General features: G+C 46.2%; 1 protein-coding gene across 1 annotated transcript; it reads right to left on the bottom strand.

The window, feature by feature from the left end:
* Positions 1-1,324: 1,324 nt before the first annotated feature.
* Positions 1,325-22,837, bottom strand: LOC120989911 (TRAF-interacting protein with FHA domain-containing protein A-like). The gene is made up of 2 exons (XM_040418361.1): positions 22,698-22,837; positions 1,325-2,621 (listed from the first exon to the last, which is right to left on the bottom strand). The coding sequence occupies exon 2, from the start codon at positions 2,617-2,619 to the stop codon at positions 2,053-2,055; it is 567 nt and encodes a 188-aa protein (XP_040274295.1). The 5' UTR covers positions 2,620-2,621; positions 22,698-22,837; the 3' UTR covers positions 1,325-2,052.

The following is a 22,837-nucleotide window of genomic DNA, read 5'->3' as shown; positions in this document are numbered from 1 at the left end:
CGTTATTTGCGGGCAATAATAGGACATGTTATATCTTTGAACGGAAATACGGAAACTGAATGCATCCGGAGCACCTTCCGTTGTTTTTGTGGACCCATTGAAGTGAATGGTTACGCTTACGGACCGCAAAAAAAGGGAACGAAAAAAAATAATACGGTCGTCTGCAAGAGGCCTATATCTGTGGAGGCTCGAATCCTGGTTTTGGCTCACAATCACTGACCAAAACACCGACGTGTGAATGAGGCTTAAAATGGAGTGGGGACAGGAGATACGTTTTTGTAATGGGACAACCATTTTAAAATTGGAGTCGTTATAGGGGTGGCCGAGGTAGCAAAGTAGTGCACTCTATATTTCCATCCGCATAAGCAGATTATAAGAAAATTGTACAATTATATCTTCTAAATACACAGTAATATAATCCAGTTAGATGGCGCCATCTCACAGTACAAAGTAATATATTTCAAAGTGTTATCCAATCAACAGTATTATTCAATGAACAGGGTATTTAAAATTTAGTATTATTGCAAAATACCATATTTTTCGCTTTATAAGTTGCACGTGATGATAAGACGCACCTAGGTTTTTGAGGCGGAAAAGAAGAAAAAATATATTTTGAACCAAAAGGTGTGCTTTTGGTGGGTTTTGAACTAATGGTGGTCTGTGGATGACACTATTATGGGGTATCTGTGGACGAAGCACTGTTATGGGGGTATCTGTGAACGATGCACTGTTAATGGGGGGGGAATCTGTGGATGACACCGCTATGGGGGGGATGTGGATAACACTGTTATTGGGTGATCTGTGGATGACACATGGTGTTATGGGGGTCACTATTTACACAGGGACATGAGAAGACACAGAGGGGACCAGTATAAGATGCATCTTATGCGGGTCCCCCCTGTGTCTTCTTATGTGCTTGTGTAAATAGTGACCCATTACACCAGGCCCTGCTCACAGCAGTCTTCATATGTAAAGTCTTGTCATGTAATCCTCAACCAGTGGCTCTGCTTTCATAAACTACCGTAATCATCTTTAGTAGTACTCACTATCAAACTAGCAGGCAGCATAATGTCACTCACTTAGTCACGCTCTGGCTCTGCCAGCTTCATTAATGAAGTAAGAGGAGCATGACCGAGTGACGTTACGCTGCCGGCCTGCTAGTTTGATAGGGAGTACTACTCAGACGATTACGGTAGTTTATCAAAGCAGAACCACCCACTGGTTGAGGATTACATGACTAGACTTTACATATGAAGACTGCTGTGAGCGGGGCCCAATGTAATGGAGTACAGTGACTGCACCAGGCCCACCGTGAGTGCAACAGTAGTTGCTGGCCTCCAGCCCCTCCTCCCACCCCGCGTGATAGAGCTCAACTGTAACTTGTACATCGCAGGCCGCACTGTGCAGCATAGCTGCCGGCGATGTATCAGTGTCAGCAATGTAAAAATTGCACCATTCGCTTAATAAGACGCACTTCCCCCCCCCCCCCCCCAAAAAAAACGGTGTCTTATAAAGCGAAAAATACGGTACATGCATTCAAATATATTATTTCCCATGTACATTTCCCTCTCTGGTAGCGCCCCCAGCTGTAGATTAACACGTGCAGTAGCTTCCCTTCCTCCTCTCAGACCTGGGGTAGTGGTCTCATAGAGAAGCAGGTGAAGACGTCCACACACCTTTCTTTCATTCATACCCATTTCTAAATTCATAGAAATATTTGTGATGGACTATTTTGTATGCTAGGGAGGCAGGGGTTAACAATAGCTAATTGCAATGCATCTTGGGAGATGTAGGCCGCCCACAGAAAGGAAAGAAAGTCCTCCAAACATGCAAGTGAAAGAGTTTTAAAGAGAATTTAAATTCGTGGGATCACCCCTTTAATAGAGTGTCTTATGAGAATAACTTCATCCTGAGACACCGTATCATACGAAGAAGTCTTTGGAAACAAGATGGCCGCAGTGCGGCTTTTACACCAAGGCTACGGTGGCGTTATTTCATCTGTTCTTCATGTATTTGTATATAAAATGGTAATACACATGGATAATAACCTTTTTATACATAGTTTTCATCATCTTCCACTGGGGGAGGAGTTGGTGGGACACTAAAAGGCTGATGGTTTGACTCAGGAATGGATTGCTTCACCGGATGGCCCGTTTCTTGTACAAGAGAAACACGCGATAATTCACAGTAGACTGCAAATTTGTCCTCTGACTCTCCGGCTTCAGTCTCAATCAGAATCTGAAATTCCCCAAAACGAACCATGCACTTTGGAGGAAGGTCGACCTTATTGAGGTAACTCAGTTCCCATCCATCAACATAGAGTTTGGTTTTCTTGCTTAAGTTTTTTATCTCAAAAGACAATGCTGAACTATTGAATGGTTTGAAGAACTGCAAAGCAAACTGCATGCGGGAGACTCTGTTCTGTAGCAAGGTGAAGCTACAGCAATTAACGTCCCGTCCAAAGGAAACCACCTCCTCGGCTCGGATCTCGTATTTTCTGCCCAATTCAATGGCACTAAAAATTCTTCTGTCATCTTGGTGAGGATGGTACAGCTTCATGAGCAAACACGGAAAAGTCTGTTCTGTGTCCACATTATTGTCCCCGCCTGTGGAGGCCATTCCTACAGGAAATTGATAAAACCAATAAGAATATACATTTACATACTTATCACTGGTCACTAAACAAACTTGTTTTATGAAGTTGAATACTTACCAAATTGATAAGAGAACAAATCATAAATAGCAACTATACAAAAGGCTGATATTGCCATATCTTGGGTCATGGTTCACTCACATACACGTTATGTAAATAAATAGTAAAATGTAAAAAAATTATGTGATATTATAGGAGGCTCAGTGGTCAACACTGGGATCAAATCCAACTAAGGGCAGGAGTGAGGAGCAAGCTATCAGTGACAGGAGCGATCCCTGAGAAGGCACAGGCTTTGATGACCTATCTTCAGGATACTATCACTGCCTGGAAGAACGGAAAATTATTTTATTAGATAATTATTAAAATAGGGAAGGAGAACCCATATAGATAGGCAGAGATGTTACTGTGGGCCTAGATGAAGCACCAGCAGAAATTGAAAGCCTCATTGCATAATATTCTTGTTTTGGTTGTAATAGTGTTTTGTTGGCACCATCTAGCTGCGAATTCTGGGTACTGCATATCATTGAAATTTACATTGATTAATTTTTGATTGTATAATAAATCATTTATATTTTTGCATAGACGCTTGTACCCTGTTCTTACTAATTGCACAAAATAATTAGGTTCTCGATGGAACTCTTTTTGAGGTGTCAATATGTCCACCTCGTGGATCAATATAATTTGAATAATTTTTCTTTTGATTAGATAGAGATTATATATATATATATATATATATATATATATATATATATATATATATATCTCTCTCTATCTCATTTGCTTTATATTCCCAACATAAAATGGTCCCACCAAGATTGAGTTAATTCTTTGATTATTTGTGCAAATAGTAAAATGTTCCATTCTTTTCTTGGCTAACCAGATTATTCATAGATCTGTGTTTAACTTTGTTGTAGGAAAATGAGTGCAGCCGGTAGTGAAGCTGGTAGTGGTGATGCAACAGGAGATAGTCCATCTAGCCCGGAGCAGTTAATCCACAACGTTCTTGAATATGTAAATTCACATTTGGATCATGATGTGGCTGCATGGATAAGTGAGTTGCAGGCAGAAGCCAAGAGAATGTGTGGATGTATGGACGCCACCTGGCAGTCAGGAGACATCCAACTTATCTTAATGTGCCTAAAAATACCACCAGTAAAAATCAACACCTCTTAAAAAGATGTTGCCATCAATTCTGTACATGTTATTAGAGGTCAGCATACTCTCAGAGAGTAGACATGTGCATATAACGAAAATGCAAGCATATGTATCCCATATGGAAGAGAGATTAGAATCTGCAAAGGCATCGATCGAGGACTTAAAATGCGAGCTCGATCACAGCCAAATCACAAATTTAAAAAAAGTGAGTAAGAGAAGCTGCACCTCCGTTCTAGCAATCTGCAGCAAATTAACGAACCAAGCCACACTGTAGTCAATGTTGAAAGTGATCTGTCTGATCATGAGGGATCTCCAGACCCTCCAGTTCTCATACCCCAAAATGCAGATATGTCGTCACCACATGCTCTTAAAGCGGATTCCATCCGAGACCCTATGCCACCTGAGAGCGATGGCATGATTATACAGGAGGCCTTAACCCAATTAAGTCAGGTGTGTCAAGCTGTAACCGCCTTACAAGGCGCTAGCGACACGAAAGGTCACAGAAATGTCCCCCCACACCTTCCTTTGGAGAGGAATGTTAGGGTTAAGTCACCTGTGCCAAGTGGGTCTAATGGAAGTGATCGGAGAGTGAGGGATTGTGACCGTGATGTGGGAAAGCGTGTGGTTCATTCCCTACCGCGCAGGCATGAGTTTGCCCATAAGGAGGATGAGAGTTTCAGACAACCGACATATGCTGAGGTGGTCTCTAGAAAGAAAAATGCTCAGTGGGTTAGCGTATAGGTCCCATCCTACGCTTTATGGTGCAATGCCCATGCAAATTAAATTTAGCCTAGCTAGAGATCTTGATCTCAAAGCTCCCTTGGATAGGTTGGCGACTGCTGCCACTTCACTGTATAACATCAGTGAATGCCACGCTACAGGTGAGAGGAGATATAAAAAGTCCCCAGAACAAAACGGAAACCCTAGCTTGAAATTTGAAACGCAGCCACACAAGTACCCTCAGTCTACAGGACCTGTCCAACAAACCCAGCGACAACAGGTAGGACCCAAGCAAACAAAACCTCAGAGCCCGAATGGGCCAGAGGGGGATAACTCCGGTGCTGGGAGGTCTAACTACCATCCCCAATATTACAATAGGGGTCCCCAGGAATACAGGCGCTAAAACAGGCCCAGACAACACAAGGAAAGTAGGCCTGAACCCCCTACTTCACCTAGAAGTCAGTCACCCACCTCTAACAAGGGCACACCACAAGACCAAACTGCGCAAATCAAACAATCGATTTGATCAGTTGGCAGATCAAGTGGCCAAATTAAGTGAGATCGTTAGTAAAATACCCCACATGTCTACTGGAAAACAGCCGGAGTCTTTTTTTAGGGGCAACTGCAGGTCCCAGCTCAGCCCCATAATGCAGATGAGATGGTTGTAGAAGAATCTAACGTGATGCCTAATCCTATATTGCCTTGCAACGTTTTTGACCCTAAAATTGAGGCAAAGGAGGAGATATCTAACATGTTGTCTATCTTGCGGTCTAATGTCGATTCGTGCACTAGTGTGTCTTCTTCAGTGAGTGATCCTATCATCTCGGCGTCCAGTTGCGAGCTGCCGTCTGTAAGCTGTGGTGTGATCCAGTTTTCCCCAAAGGTGGGGGCTCCTGCTCCTGCGTGCAGCAGGAATGTACAGGGTTCACCAGACGTCGCATCGCTGAAAAAGGATCAAGTCCTCAAAAAGCATCAAATAAGTGAACATCCTAATTTCTTATGCGATTTATTTCAGGTTGAAGGACGATATTTTGTTGATTCTTATCTCAAAGATGAGCTTATCGGGCCGATCAGAGGTTTACTTGCCACAGGATCACAAGCCACTATATTGTCATATAGTTATTTCCAACAGGTATTGTATGTGACAGCAAAGAATCAGAGATTGAAATCGTTTGATGGCTGTTTGATAAGTGTAGGCGGAGACGCTTTGAAGGTAATAGGTACATCATGGTTAAAATTTACAGTTGGCAAGAAAGTAATTAGACATCCCCCATTGACTGTAGACCTTCCCTATGATCGGCTGATCATCGGAATCGACCTACTGAAAAGATTGCGTTCCATAGTAGACTTAATCAATGAAGTAGTCTGGGACTCAGGTGAAGACACCCATTGCCAATGAGTACTCTTGTAATGCATAACCCCAACGTAGTTGTCATGTGATGGAAGAAAGGCAACGTTGTAGAAGTTTATTTTAGGAACAATCAAACGCCGGATGTCACAATCCTGAAAAATGGTGAACTCGAGTAAGCCGTCAACGGTGCCGCCCATACCATAACCATCCAAAAAGACAGAATTGAAAAGGTAACCTTGGATAGGGATACATTAACCATTTCTCTTAAAAGGAGGAAATTACGAAGTTGTGGACCTGACCAAGCATACTCAATCTATGGTACGGATTGAGAAGGTTAGAGATAACTTATTGATTCCCGTACAGGTGAACAATATGGCCCAGGTAAAATACGCTAAAGTCTCTTGAAACAGGTCGCTAACCCTAAAGTGATTAAGGTTTCCTCTCCAAAGGACCAATGGGTTAATGATTTGGATGGAGATTCACAGAGTCATAATGTGATTGCAAGATGTCTATTTCCATAGGCGATAAGACTACGGAACATTTATTCATCATGTTGAATGAACCACGGTACCAGATGTATCTAGGTAATGACCTTCTACACCGATTTGCCGTGCAGATTGATCTGGTCAACAATACTCTATGGTCCAGATTACCTGGAGACCCGGAGGGATTCCAGGATGAAAGGCAAGCCTTGAAATGGGGACAACAGATGCCTTATGCCGTGAGTATCATGGTTGCTGATGAGTTTAAAATCCCTGAAGGATGCAAACCATTTCTTCTTCCCATTCAAGCAAAGAAGGGACAAAGACTGAATAATGCAGATGCAATGATCTGTTTGTCTAACCGGATGCAGCAACTCGGCCTGAAGGTAAGGCCCACTCCTGTGATAAATATCCATCAAGATCCAATGCATATGGTAATTCATAATATGGCTTCCCATGGTATAATATATCTACAAAAAGACACCATAATTGGTCTGGCTATGGATTCAGAGTATTATACATTTGGATTCCAAAATAATGTAATTGGACTTATTCCTCAAATACTTGACAGAAGAACAGGTAGTGGAACAACATTTTTCCTCAACACCTGAGGGGTTATCCACTCTGCTTATCCTTTCAGTTCTGAAGAAGGTACATGCCACATAAAAGAATCATCACTGGTTTTCAACCATGAGATCAATGAGAAGGAGTACGACTCATGCCAACAAGGAAAGGAGAAAGTACGCAATACTCAAAACGATTTAACTAGTGAGGTCGAAGAAGCTTATGAGTTAAGTCAACATTAAATCTTTCCAGAATTTCAGGAACAGGTGGAAGAGCAAATCTCTACAGCCGACGCATGTTCCGAGGAGTCAGAGCGTCAACGGCTAAAGGAGCTCTTCGCAGAATTCCAGGACATGTTTGCTAAGGATTCTTATGGCTCTAGAGAAACTGACCTACCACGTTGCAAAAATCCAGACGGATCCCAATGCACCCCCTGTATATGTCAAACAGTACCAACTTCCGCTGGCAGCTTACGAGTCGCTATCGGAAATCGTCAAGAACTTGGGAGAAGCGAGGACTCATCCGCACGGTGCGCAGCTCGTTCAACCATCCTATACTTGGGATTCTCAAACCCAATGGTCAGTTTCGTCTCTGTCCGGATGGCCCATGCCGTATATTGACCAGAGTTTGGCGCTAATACAGGGATCCAAAATTTTCACTGCTCTGGATTGTGCGCAAGGATATTGGACGATTAAAGTGGATGAGAGGGATCAATAAAAACTGACCTTTACATTTGGAAAACAACAATATGCATGGACCTGATTACCTTTCGGGTACATAAATGCGGGTCATGAATTTGCTGTGTTCATGCATAAGGCGATGCCTGATGCCACTGAACGAGGTACCTTATCCTATGTGCAGAACTTTTGAGGAACATATTGCGGAACTGAGGCATGTACTAACCCAACTGAGAAAAGCTGGTGTGAAACTTTCTTTACAGAAGGCTGTGGTGTCGTACCAAAGTTAATTTCCTAGGTCAAGAAATCACTGCTGATGGAACTATCCAAAGAGTTGAGATCCTTCCTAGGCATGATGAACTATTCACGTGAGTTCATAGACAACTATAACAAGATTACAAAACCTCTTTTGCAGTTGCTGAAGAAAGGAGTGAAATGGGAATGGAGTGAGCGTCACGAGCAAGCTGTGAACGAGCTCAAAGCCAGACTTATCCAGGCCCCATGCCTTGCCTATCCAGAAGGTGGAAAACCCTTTTACATTGAAACAGGCTTCACCGACAAAAGCATGAGTGCGGTCCTCTTCCAAAAACAGGACAACCTGAACAAGATCATCGCCTATGCCAGCAAGTCCTTGTCACCGGTTGAGGTAAAGTTCAATGACTGAAAAAACATTACTGTCAACTGTGTGGGCTGGGCAATATTATCCAAGGCGAAAAGATCATTGTGGAAACTGCACACCAACCACTGCAATATTTGCAAAGTGATAGAATCAAGGATGGGAATTTATCAAACGGCAGGATAGCCGCCTGGACGATGTCCTTAATGGGGTGGCCATTGGAAATGTGAGAGATGGGCTTTATATCTCTATATAATGTGGTGTGAACATTCTGTAGTACACTTTTTTTTCCACTAGATGGCCGCAAACCATATGTATGAGTAGGTCAATAAGGGAGGGGGAAAATGGGGATTACATTACAATTTTCAAATATACCTATGAACTCAGTTGAAGATGCCGAAACCACTCCTATCAGGTTAAGGAGCCAATAGTCTCTTCTTAAGGAACACGCCTTTTGTGAGGTCATGTCTGCTATTTAAGTCAATGTAATGTGAATAAAGGGCGCCTCTTCTACCATGGCTCAGGGAAGATGAGAAGATGCTTTCATGAAACCACCTAGTGTGTCTGGTCTTATAAAAGCAGTATGGTGTACACATACTTATACTTCTAATTGATTTGGCCCCACACAAACAAGATGAGAAGTGCATGAATTGCGCTGACAGAAATCAGGTACAAACAAAATAAGAATCCAGTTGCTCAAGGATTAGCTGAACTTCACGATTGTACCAATGCAGGACATAAAGGTGAATCACCAGAAAATGATTTCCTGGAAGAACAATCTTCATCTCCATACAAGTCTTATGAAGAAGAATACTGCAAATCATTACCATGTGTATATGTAGACGGCTGTTCTTTCCATACCAATATAGGAACTGAACGTACATTCGTTGCAGGTATAGGAATCGTGTGGAATAACACATTCCCAGACGTGTCCGTCGGATACAAAATTGGTTCCAAAAGTAGCCAGGTTGCAGAGCTTACCGCTGTGTATAAAGCCGTACAAATGGCTATCGATTCTGGTCTTAAAGAGTTTGTTCTAATCACAGATTCTAATTATATTCGCAACAGCTTTGTGGAGTACTTCCCTGGATGGAAAAGGTCTAACATGGTAAGAAGCAACAATAAGCCTGTTAAGCATGGTAAAAGGTTTTATAGGATCGACGAGATGGTTATCTCCCATCATCTCACCATTTACTGGAAAAAGGTAAAAGGCCACTCAAAATATCTAGGTGTGGATTAGGAAGGGAATGATTCTTGCAGACAAGCGTGTCCGGATTAGGTCCGGATGCATTGCGTCTGCGATCAGGGAAAATTGTGCGAGTAGATACGCAATTGCAGTCAGTTTTGACTGTGATTGCATTCCGATGTTCAGTTTTTATTGCGCAGGTGCAATGCGTTTTATCTTCATTCAGCAGGACCTGCGCTGACGTCACCGCGCTCACCACATGGTGAGCGCGAATAAGTCAAAAGGTCCTTTTGCAGGTCCTGAAAGAAGAAGAAAGAAGATGATGCCAGCTGTGCGAACAACAGGATGAGGGGAGTTAATTTTTTAACCCCTAAAGCCACATTTTAGTAAGCATTCTGTATTAAGAATTCTATTATTTTCCCTTATAACCATGTTATTAGGGAAAATAATGCAGTAAATTGACTTATCAATTTACTTACATCATCTCCAAGCAACCATGCGTGAAAATCACACCGCATCCGCACTTGCTTGCGATTTTCACGCAGACCCATTCATTTCTATGGGGCCTGTGTTGTGTGAAAAACTCAAATATACAGTTGTGTTCAAAATTATTCAACCCCCAATGCTGTAAAGGGTTTTAGGGAATTTAGTGTACATTTGTAATTGTGTTCAGAATGAAATCTTACAAGGACTTTTTAAAGAACCAAATGCAACTAAAATGACATCAATTGTTTTTGTAATACAGTATTAAATGTTTTTTTTGTGATTTCTTCATTGACACAATTATTCAACCCCTTAAAGACTACCACTCTTAAGAACAGAGGTTCATTCAAGTGTTTTCGATCAGGTATTGAAAACACCTGTGGATGTCAAGGAGCAGCAATCAAGCATAATAAGCACCAATTAGGCAGATTTAAAGGGACTGTGATACTCAGCTCCTTCTAGACATTTACTGGTGTGTTTACAAACATGGTGAAGTCAAGAGAATGGTCCAGGAAGACAAGAGAAGAGGTGATTTCTCTTCACAGGAAGGGCAATGGCTATAAGAAGATTGCAAAGATGTTAAACATACCAAGAGACACCATAGGAAGCATCATTCGCAAATTCAAGGCAAGGGGCACTGTTGAAACGCTACCTGGTCGTGGCAGAAAGAAGATGCTGACTTCGACTGCTGTGCGCTAGCTGAAGCGCAAAGTGGAGAAAAGTCCCCGTGTGACTGCTGAGGAACTGAAAAAAGATTTGTCAGATGTGGGTACTGAAGTTTCAGCTCAGACAATAAGGCGCACACTGCGTAATGAAGGCCTCCATGCCAGAACTCCCAGGCGCATCCCCTTGCTGTCTCCAAAGAATAAGAAGAGTCGACTGCAGTATGCCAAAAGTCATGTGGACAAACCACAAAAGTTTTGGGATAGTGTTCTGTGGACTGATGAAACAAAATTAGAACTGTTTGGGCCCATGGATCAACGCTATGTTTGGAGGAGGAAGAACAAGGCCTATGAAGAAAAGAACACCTTGCCTACTGTGAAGCATGGCGGGGGGGGTCAATCATGCTTTGGGGCTGTTTTGCTTCTACAGGTACAGGGAAGCTTCAGCATGTGCAAGGTACCATGAATTCTCTTCAGTACCAGGAGATATTGGATGAAAATGTGATGCAGTCTGTCACAAACCTGAGGCTTGGGAGACGTTGGACCTTTCAACAGGACAATGATCCCAAGCATACCTCCAAGTCCACTAGAGCATGGTTGCAGATTAAAGGCTGGAACATTTTGAAGTGGCCATCGCAGTCACCAGACTTAAATCCGATTGAGACCTTTGGTGGGACTTAAAGAAAGCAGTTGCAGCGCGCAAGCCTAAGAATGTGACTGAACTGGAGGCTTTTGCCCATGAAGAATGGGCGAAGATACCCGTATATCGCTGCAAGACACTTGTGTCAAGCTATGCTTCACGTTTAAAAGCTGTTATAACTGGAAAAGCATGTTGTACTAAGTACTAAGATTGAATGTCACTTGGGGGTTGAATAAAACTGATAATGATGTGAGCACAGAAAAGACATTTGTGGTTATTTCATTATAAATGTTATGTTATATTTGTCTGACTTACAAGTGCCTCTTTGATTTAATTGTAAACAAGATGACTGAAATGATCAAAATCAATGTCAAACTGGCCAAAACACTCAATTTCAGTGGGGGTTGAATAATTTTGAACACAACTGTAACAGGTAGAATTTACTGTTAGGAACCAGTCTTACAGAGATCGCCTTGACGTGCGGCAGACGGGCTGAATTTTTTTTTTACAAAATGTATTTGTCAACATCTATAATTTATAAGTATAGCACTAGCAATTATTATGCATTTTTGTACTTTATTTGGGTTTGCAGAGAGCTGTTTTACAGTGTTGTTTTCAGCCATAGCAACGTGCCCCTGCGCATTGGGATGTGCTGACTGACCCCCTTTTTCTTTGCAGTTTGCACTGAGGTTGCGGTTAGGTAAACAAATCAGGAGGATGATCAGAGTGAGGAAGTGGAAGATGAGGTGCTGGTCGACGAGGTCACTGACCTAACCTGGGAAGGTGGCAACAAGCAGAGTGAGGATAGCAGTACAGAGGGGGAGGGATCTGCAGCACTGCAACAGGCTGGAAGAGGCAGTGGGGTGACAAAAGGTATTAGGCGGGCACCACCGAACAGGCCCGCAACTGTTCCACGGAGCACCCCCTTGCGTAAATATCCCTTGCCAAGGGGTAGGTGTTCGGCAGTATGGCGCTTTTTTGAGGAAAATGCGGACGACAAAATAGTAGTAGTTTGCAACCTGTACCACACCAAAATGAGCCAGGGCGTGAACACCAGCAACCTTACCACCACCAGCATGATCCGCCACATGGCATCAAAGCACTGTAATAGGTGGGCCGAACGCCTGGGTCCACAATCTGTGTCTGCGGGTCACACCACTGCCTCCTCTTCCCCTGTGTTACGTGCTGGCCAATCCCCTGTCCAAGACGTAGGTCCGGATGCCTCCCGCCCTGCACCTGGACCTTTGCAAGCACCATCAGCGACCACATCTACATCCAAGTCCCAGCACAGAGTTCAAATGTCATTACCCTAGGCATTTGAACGCAAGCGCAAATACCCAGCCACAGGCCATAGCACTAAATGCGCAGCTTTCCAAATTACTAGCCCTGGAAATGTTGCCATTTAGGTTTGTGGACACTGAGGCCTTCCGCAGCCCGAGGTCGGTGGCCGTCCCTCGTTACGCAGTCCCCAGCCGCCACTATTTTTCAAGGTGTGCCGTGCCAGCCTTACACCATGTGTTCCTTAACATTACATGTGCCCTGACCAACGCAGTTACTAGGAAGGTCCACTTAACCACGGACACATGGACAAGTGCTTTCGGCCAGGGACGCTACATTTCGCTGACGGCACACTGAGTGAACGTTGTGGAGGCCGGGAGCGACTCATACCCCGGGATGGCACAGGTGCTACCGACGCCAAGGATTGCGGGCCCCAATTCCATCAGGGTTTCCGCCACCACCTAAGTTAGTGGCTCCAACCCCACTTCTCCTCCTCCTCCTCCACTTCCACCTCCGAAGTATCTGCGTGCAGCACCAGTCAGTCATCAGTCGGTAGCTGGAAGCAATGTAGCACTGCAGTGGGGAAGCGGCAACAGGCCGTGCTGAAGCTGATCTGCCTAGGTGACAAACAGCACACCACAGCAGAGCTGTGGCAGGGGATAAGAGACCAGACTGAGCTGTGGCTCTCACCACTCAACCTAGAACCAGGCATGGTTGTGACTTCTTTAGTGGCGTCTTTGGAGCTGGGCAACCTTAGACACATCCCATGCCTTGCCCACGTATTTAACCTTGTGGTTCAGCAGTTTCTAAAAACATACCCCAATTTGCCTAAGCTACTGGTGAAGGTGCGCCGCGTGTATGCACATTTCCGCAAGTCACCGACAGCTTCAGCCGGTCTGTCAACGCTGCAGCAGAGCTTGACATTGCCAGCTCACCGGCTGTTGTGCGACATGAGCACGCGCTGGAACTCTACGTTCCACATGTTGGCTAGGCTTTGTGAGCAGTTGTGGAATACCAGCTGCAACATGGTCTTCGCCTTTCCAGTCAGCTTCCGCTATTCACAAGCGAGGAGTGGGCATGGATGTCTGACCTCTGTGAGGTTTTACGCAACTTTGAGGAATCAACACAGATGGTGAGCGGCGATTAGAGTTGTTGCGATACCAAATTTTTGATTCGGTTTCGATACCATGAAAAAGTATTGCGATACTCGATACCATTCGATACCACGCGAAAAAAATAAACAAAAAAAGCCACGTGCATTCCTCATTTTCAAAAATGGCGAATCGCGCAGTTTTTATTTTATTTTTTCTGTTCCGGCATTCACCACCTAGATTTTTTTTTTATATTTTAATAGTTTGGACTTTTCTGACGTGGCGATGTAATATGTTTATTTATATATTTTATATGTGAAATTGGGAAAAGGGGGGTGATTTATACTTCATATTTTAGTGTTTTTTTTTCACTTTTTATTTAATAACTATTTCCCCCCTTAGGGGCTAGAACCTGGGATCTTTCATCCCTTTTCCTATTCACCCTGATAGATCTCTATCAGGGTGAATAGGACTCCACACTGTCCCTGCTGCTCTGTGCTTTGTGCACACAGCATCAGGGATGTTACCATGGCAACCAGGGCTTCTGTAACCGATCGGAGCCCCAGGCTTACACAGCTGGGGCTCCGATCAGAAGCTGCCACTGCACCACCAATGAGGGGGAGTGGAGAGGTCCCTGTGGCCACTGCCACCAATGATTTTAATACTGGAGGGTTGAGAGGGGCCGGCGCACTGTGCCACCAATGATTTTAATGGGATGGGGGGATTGAGGGGGAGGGGGTGCACTGCACCACCAATGATTTTACCCCTTTATACAGGAGGCGGGTACTAGCAGATCAGCGGCAGTTAACTGCCGCTGATCGCAGCTCCCTGTCAGGGGCAGGGTGCCGGCAATGCGATTCTGCTGCCGGCACCCGCCTCCTGTATGTGTTAAAGACTGACTACTGTATATGAGTCCAGACTTTCACTATCAGGCCACACAGAGCGGCGCCCAGCGATGTCTCAGCACTCACCATTTAGTCCTGGGCGCCGCTCCGTTCGCCCGCAGTGCCCCATTACTGTCTCCTCTCCTGCTCCACATGCTGCTGATTACTATCGGAGCGATGGGAGGAGACATCAGCTTCACTAGTGGGCGTTCCTTCTCCCTGGCTGTAGCGCTGTCCAATCGCAGCGCAGGGAAAAGGAACGCCCACTAGTGAAGCTGATGTCTCCTCCCATCGCTCCGATAGTAATCCTATCATTGGTGGCGCAGTGCGCCCGCCCCTCCTCCGCCCCTCTCTTCTCATTGCCGCCCCTCCTCCACCCCCTCTCTTCTCATTGCCGCCCCTCCTCCGCCCCTCTCTTCTCATTGCCGCCCCTCCTCCGCCCCTCTCTTCTCATTGGTGGCAGCGGCAGCAGCACAGGGGGAGGGAGGACAGCTTCCTTCTCCCCGTGCTGCTGAGAGAGAACATGAGCGCGCCGATAGCAGCGCGCTCATGTTCAGAGATACTAGACTGCGCAGAAGCGCAGCCCAGTATCGAAAAAACGGAAATCCCGGTATCGTATCGATACCGGGACAAAAGTATCGATTGGGTATCGAAATTTCGATACCCGCAACAACCCTAGCGGCGATAACACTATTATCAGCGTCACCATGCCACTTCTGTGTCTTCTCAAATGCTCGCTGCTCACAATTAAGGACGATGCTGTGCATGTGAAAATGGGGGAAGACATTACACAGGTTGATGATAGCCAGACCACCCTCAGTTCGTCTTCTCAGCGCGAATTGGAGGCTGAAGAGGAGGAGGAGGAGGAGGAGAAGCAGGAGACCGTTGCCTCAGCTACAGAGGGTAGTACCCATGGAAGTTTAATTCCATCTGTTCTGCGTGGGTGGGCAGAAGAGGAGGAAGAGAATGAGGAGATCGGGAGTGATCCTCCTGATGACGACAGCGAAGTCTCGCCTGTTGGTACTCTGGCACACATAGCTGACTTCATGTTAGGCTGCCTTTCCTGCGACCCGCGCGTTATACGCATTTTAAACAACACGGATCACTGGTTGTTCACCCTTCTCGACCCCCGCTACAAAGAGAACTTCTCATCTCTCTGGTGGAGAGGACAAGCAAAATGGTGCAATACCAGAAGATCCTTGGTGGAAAATTGCTCCATCCAACAACGCTGGCGGCAGAGTCCGTACTTCCTTGGCCAACCGAGGAGGGGAGACAAGGGGAACACACAGCAGTTCCAACAGAGGCAGGGCAACACTCTCCAAAGCCTGGGACAGTTTTATGACAACCCGCCAGCACCCTCACCCTGATGTGTGGCCTACTGCCACAAGTAGAGAAAAATTTTGGAAGATGGTGAAGGAGTACTTAGCAGACCGTGTCAGCGTCCTCAATGATCCCGCAGTGCCTTACAACTACTAGGTGTCCAAGATGGACACATGGCACAAACTTGCGCTTTACACTTTGGAGGTGCTGGCCTGCCCTGCCACCAGCTTTTTGTCTGAGCGTGTATTTAGTGCTGCTGGTGGCATTATAACAGATAAGCCTGACAGGATGACTCATAAAAATGAACAAGGCCTGGATTGACTATGACTTCTCGACTCCACCAGAGGAATGCTGATGAAAATAAAGGCACTTTACATGTGTTGTTTTTAATGTAGTTAATAGACTGCATTCCCATGCACCCCTTCCACCACAAAAAAGGGTACCGTATTTTTCGCCCTATAAGACGCACTCCCCCCCCCCCCCCCCCCCAAAGTGGGAGGAAAATGGCAGTGAGTCTTATGGGGCGAAGGCTGCCATTTTTACACTGATACACCGCCGACCGCAAGCTGCACAGTGCAGCCGGCATGTGTATCAGCAAGGAGGGGCTGGGGGCCGGCCTTTAGTTTTGTAATGGCAGCGGGGCCTGATGCAGTCACTGTATTCTATTGCACCGAGCCCCGCTCACTGTACTAATGCTATCTACTGTAACCGCAGGCAGGCAATGGTTAACTATAGATATGTTCGATCCAGCACTGAGCAGCCTGGAGGCAGGGCGGGCGGGGCACTGGCAGCGTAACTTCCTACGTCACGTGCTTGCTCCACCCACTTTATGAATGAAGCAGGCGGCGAAGGCACGTGACGTAGGAAGTTACGCTATACCCGCCCGCCCTGCCTCCTATGATCGTAAGTACAGGCTGCTCAGTGCTGGATCGAACATATCTATAGTTAACCATTGCCTGCCTGCAGTTACAGTAGATACCATTAGTACAGTGAGCGGGGCCCGATGCAATGGAATACAATGACTGCACTGGGCCCCCGCTGCCATTCAAAAACTATTGTAGATGCCAGCCCCCACCCCCTGTATTGGGGGTCATTCACAGTGGCTGACACTGTTATGGGGGGGATCTGTGGATGTCAAATAGCATAAGATGCTATTTATCTGTAATCCACAGATCCCCCCATAGCAGTGTCATGCCAGCCACAGACGCCCCCACAACAGTGCCTGCCACAGACGCCCCCATAACAGTGCCAGCCACAAGCTATCATTAGTTCAAAGCCCACCAAAAGCACACCTTTTGGTTCAAAATATTTTTTTTCTTATTTTACTCCTCAAAAACCTAGGTGCGTCTTATGGGCCGGTGCGTCTTATAGTGCGAAAAATACGGTATATGGTTGAATATTCCTTTTCTCATCCTCCTCCTCTTCCCTCATATCAACATGCATTGCTTATTCATCACATATAATGCCGTCGCATATATGGCCTTCGAATATAATTTTTTAGAGGGTCCGCTCACCTGCAGGACCGCAACTTAATGTGAATGAGGCCCTCCTTTATGTGATATACAGGTTGTATCGGAGTGCCTCTTCCTTGTAATTTTTGGCAGCACTTGCACTTTATATTTAAGTAAATATACAGGAAAGAAGGTTTTAAATCAATTTTTCCTATAAAGTCGATTTTTTACTTTGGTTTTGTGCGTAAAACCTTAATTAGATTGTGAGCCTGGTGATCACTTTAAGGCCGTTTAAGCAGCAGCATGGTGATAAAAATGAGTGGCAAGGTGACATGGCGTGGAGATGGCAGCATAAGGAGGCCACATAGTGTCACAATGACTGAGTCTGGATAAAAGACTGAGGCCACAGATTGTTTAGAAAGAATCTGTGGAGCTGTATCACGGTCACCTGCAGATTAATGCAGACCAGAGGCATAGCTATAGGGGAATCAGGGGAAGCTGCAGCTTTGTGGTCCTGACCCAGAAGGGGCCCATCCAGGAGAAGGAGGACTAAAGGATTTGGTCAGGGCCCCCCTCAACAGTATTACACAATGAAATTATATACAGTGACAGTATAGAAAACGGATGGAACAGCTGCCGGCCCTGGTCTGAGAGAGCGATCTTTACTAGCCACAGGAATGGGGGCAGCATGAAAGGAAGGGGTCGCTAAAAAATTACTGTGGGATGGCGCCCCATTAAAAAATTTGCTGTGGGGCCCAGTCATTTCTAGATACGCCACTGATGCAGCCCACAAAAGCAAGTTGGGTTTATCGATTCCAAAACCTTAAAGGGGTTGTCCAAGTTATATTTATTGATGACCTATCCTCGGGATAGGTCATTAATATCAGATCGGCTGTGGTCCGACACCCGGCACCTCCGCTGATCAGCTGTTTTAAGAGAAGGCGTGCGCTGTGCCATCTTTTTTAGACCTAAAATCTTTTACTGGGTCAGCTCAGCTGCAGGCCCTCGCATATAATGTTTTACAGGGTCATCTCACCTGCAGGCCCGCAACTCATGCTGCCTTGCTTTGAAGTAGTAGCCGTTTATCAGGCTCCCTCTCCGAAATCGAACAATGATTCCCCATTACCGGTGGTCACCATGTTAGGCGCATAAAAGAACATCGAAAGTTAATAGGGAAGATATCCCATTGGATCGTGCACGTCACGGGGATGTGCGATCAGGCAGAAGTTTTCTAGAGTCAACAAAGTGGCAGCACGGCCTCTCCTGTCTAACATTTCTCCCTCTCCAGAATCAAACACTGATTCCCCGTTACCAGTAGTTTACAATGGTTTTGAGCTGACAATTACATCAAACGTTGATAGGCCAGACATCCGAATGGATCGTCGCCGTCACGGGGACGTGCCATCGGCCCCAGGTTAACTAGAGTCACCAAAGCGGCAGCAGGCCACCGCCCATAATGTTTTAGATGGCCAGATCAGCAGGCCCTTGCTCCTAATGTTTTTAAGGGTCACCAGCAGGCCATCAATCATAATTTTTAAAGGGTGTGTATGATGCCCTCCTTTATGTGTAACTAAGGGTGTATCAGAGTGCCTTTTCCTTGTAATTTTTGGCAGCACTTGCACTTTATATACAAGTAAATATTCAGGAAAGAATGTTTTCTATAACTTTTTCCTCTAAAATCAATTTTTTCCCCCTTGGTTTTGTGCGTATTATTGTCATTATGTAAAAGTGACGTACTATTCGGACAACATAGTTCCCAGCAGCGACCAGCGAGTCCAAGATGCATCCAGACATCCTCCCCACGCTGTTACAGAACCATTTCGGTGGTGTTACCAACAATTTCTGACCTTTTCTTATGAACCAGGCACCCTCTCCTCTTCAGAGCAGGGGGTACCTGGTTTAAAGGGCTTCTGTCACCCCCCAACCCCCAATTTTCAGATTTTGACTTATTATATTTGTTAATGTAAGCAAATTCCATATATGTCCCCCTCTTACCTCGGGCTGTGCAGTAATTACAGTAAAAAACATACTTTTATTATATGTAAATATCTTCACTACCAGCAAGTTGGGCGGACTTGCTGGTAGCCGCCGCATCCTCCGTTTGAAAAAATGCCCCCTCCTCCACTTGATTGACAGGCCAGCGAGCGCTCTCCTCCTCTCGCTGGCCCTGCCTGCAGCCTCAAATCCCGTGCCTGCGCCATACCGGTCGTCATTCGGCGCAAGCGCTCTGAGAGAAGGACGGCCGCTCCTTCCTCAGTGCGCCTGCGCCGATGACGTCAGCCCTACACCAGGAAGAGAAGACCTCTCTTCCGGGTGTAGGGCTGACGTCATCAGCGCAGGCGCACTGAGGAAGGAGCGGCCGTCCTTCTCTCAGAGCGCTTGCGCCGAATGACGACCGGTATGGCGCAGGCGCGGGATTTGAGGCTGCAGGCAGGGCCAGCGAGAGGAGGAGAGCACTCGCTGGCCCTGTCAATCAAGTGGAGGAGGGGTCGTTTTTTCAAACAGAGGATGCGGCGGCTACCAGCAAGTCCGCCCAACTTGCCGGTAGTGAAGAAATTTACATATAATAAAAGTATGTTTTTTACTGTAATTACTGCACAGCCCGAGGTAAGAGGGACATATATGGAATCTGCTTATGCTGTAATAAGTCAAAAACTGAAAATTGGGGGTTGGGGGGTGACAGAAGCCCTTTAATGCTCGGGTTCTCCCATTATAATTGGGTGCTCAGTCGAGCACCCGAATATCACAATGTGTTCGGCCCGAGCCCCCGAGCACTACGGTGCTCGATCAACACTAGCTGTATGCATTTCGCTGCTGTTTGGCTCATCAGGAGCAGGGCAGAGCGGTTTAACTAACTGAACAAAACAAAATGCCATCCATCTCTGATGTTGAAGTGGCGGCGTGACCACTGCTAGTGTGGCCTCAGGGTAGGTCATCAATACTAGATCTGGTGTCGGACCCCCACCTGTCAAGTATTTGAAGAGGCTGAGGCATTTACCAGAGCCTCCTTGCAGCTTACCAAGCACAGCGCCATCCACTAGATAGCTGCTGTGCTTAGTACTGCACCTTGGTCCCAATCACTTGAATAGGAGTGAGCTGTGCTCAGGTCATGTGACTGATGGATGTGATGCCACTGGCCTCGGAAGAGGACGCTCACCGCTGTGCCGCAGCCTCTGCAAACAGCTAATCAGCAGAGATTTGGGGAGTCAGACCCCACCGATCAGATACTGATGGCCTATCCTCAGGATAGAGATCTATTACGGTGAACAGGATTGTCACATGCTACATGCTACCATGGCAGGATTCACAAGCGTCCACCCTGCCATGGTAACCAATCAAAGCACCGCTATTTCACTGCAGGGGCTCTGATCGGAAGGCAGAGGGAGCCACATCCGCCGATTCTGTGATCAGCGTTAATCGCGGCTTCTGAGGGGTTAAAATACGGAGAGCACCACCATCGCTGCCCCCCGTCATTGCGGCCAGGTGCCTGCTGTACGATACAGCCGGCACCCGCCGTGTATTGAGCAGGCTCACTGCAGCAGCCTGCTCCATACATTTCCTCAAGCACCGTGATGTATGGGTATGTCACGGTGGTTGAAGGGGTTAATGCAAGTCTCGAGCTACATGAGACTCACCTGTGTTTTCACAGCCAAAGCACAGTTTTCAAATAGTTGCCGACAAGTCACACTTTTTTTGTCCCGAGACTTTTCTGTGACATGACACCATGTAGCATTAGCCTAAGGGGTTAAAAGCCACTGTTGTAAAAGAACTGCAACAGCTATAGAACAGCCCTGGTAGAGAAATGGCTGGGTCAGCGAGACCCACAGATCACCTTCTGGCCTATAGTGCAGCACTCGGCCAATGATGTCAGTGCATGTAGTCTGCACATGGGGTGTATAAGGGGTGGTGCCGCCCACCCTACAGACAGCTGCTGGGGAATTCCCACACATGATGCAACCATGTCCCCGACCCCCACAAGCAGATTGTTAACACATTTCATGTTTCCTCTTTTTATAAGTGTTAGGGCCCTTTCACACTTGTGTTGTCCGGATCCGGCGTGTACTCCATTTGCCGGAATTACACGCCGGATACGGAAAAAACGCAAGTGAACTGAAAGCATTTGAAGACGGATCCGTCTTCAAAATGCGTTCAGTGTTACTATGGCACCCAGGACGCTATTAAAGTCCTGGTGGCCATAGTAGTAGTGGGGAGCGGAGGAGCAGTATACTTACAGTCCGTGCGGCTCCCGGGGCGCTCCAGAATGCATTAGGATAAAACTGATCAGGATTCTTCCGGCATAGAGCCCAGACGACGGAACTCTATGCCGGAAGACAAGAACGCAAGTGTGAAAGAGCCCTTAGGCTCCATTCACATGTCCGCAAATGGGTCCGCAATTTTGCGGAACAGGTGCGGACCCATTCATTCTCTATGGGAACAGAAAAGATGCGGACAGCACACTGTGTGCTGTCCGCATCCGCATTTCCGAGCCGCGGCCCCGAACTTCCGGGCCGCGGCTCCGCAAAAAATAGAAATGTCAAGACAAGAATAGGCAGCTCTATGGGGGTGCCGGCCGGGTGTATTGCGGATCCGCAATACACTACGGACGTGTGAATGGACCCTACATGGTGTTGCATGTTATGTTTTCTATAAACCGAATTTAAAGAAAAAATATAAAAAAAACGCCATCACTGAACTGAAGATGCTTTAGATAGTCTAAACACATAGGGGAAAATTTATTAAAGAGTGTCAGCAGGATCAACCCTTAAACAAGGCATATTGACTGGTGGGGTTTATCCTGCTGATTAAAAGGTTGCCTGTCTTGTGAAAAAAAGGTTGCAGTGTTTTTTGAGAGAGAAAACAAACAAAAAAACCTTTAGGCCCCTTTCACATTAATTTTCCACACGGGTGCGCCACCAGTGAAGTTTCAGAGCAGCTGTCTGCGCCAAAGTTCCACGGCAAAAGACGCTGTGTGAATATACCCTAAGGGTCCATTCACACGTCCGTAAGTGTTTTGCGGATCCGCACATCACAGACACTATAATAGAAAATGCCTTTTCTGGTCCGCAATTGCGGACAAGAATAGGACATGTTCTATTTTTTTCCAGGAACGGAATTGCGGATCCCAAAAAAACGGATGCGGATCCCAAATGTGGATCCGCATCCGTTCCAGCCCCATTTAAAGCGAATGGGTCCGCAAATTGTGGAACAAATGCGGACCCAAATTACGGTCGTGTGAATGGACCCTAAGAGCACGGCCGCACGCCACTTTTTTTCCTTTTTTTAATTCACTTCTGGTTTTGGCTTCCATAACTGCATCATAAAACCTGACAGTGTAGCCAGACCCTAACCAGGATGCTGAGCTGACAATCTGCTGGCTTTATATGGCAGACAAGCGACTCCATATATCCTGCAAGGAACTAGCCACTAGTCCTCCTCTGTCTAGCACCCAGTGCACACATGGCTCCTTCTCCCCCAGCCCCTTACCTGTGTTGTGATGCGCTAGCAGCAAGTCACCTCTCCTTCACACCGTCCCTATCTGAGTTATGACTAGCCTCTGGCTGCGGTTCGGAATATTACACAGGCAGCAGCACACGCCTCCTCCCGCCCATTCCTGTCACACGCCT

Source organism: Bufo bufo, chromosome 2 (assembly GCF_905171765.1).
Source record: "Bufo bufo chromosome 2, aBufBuf1.1, whole genome shotgun sequence".
Classification (NCBI taxonomy): domain Eukaryota; kingdom Metazoa; phylum Chordata; class Amphibia; order Anura; family Bufonidae; genus Bufo; species Bufo bufo.
This window is presented reverse-complemented; position numbering and strand designations above follow the sequence as displayed.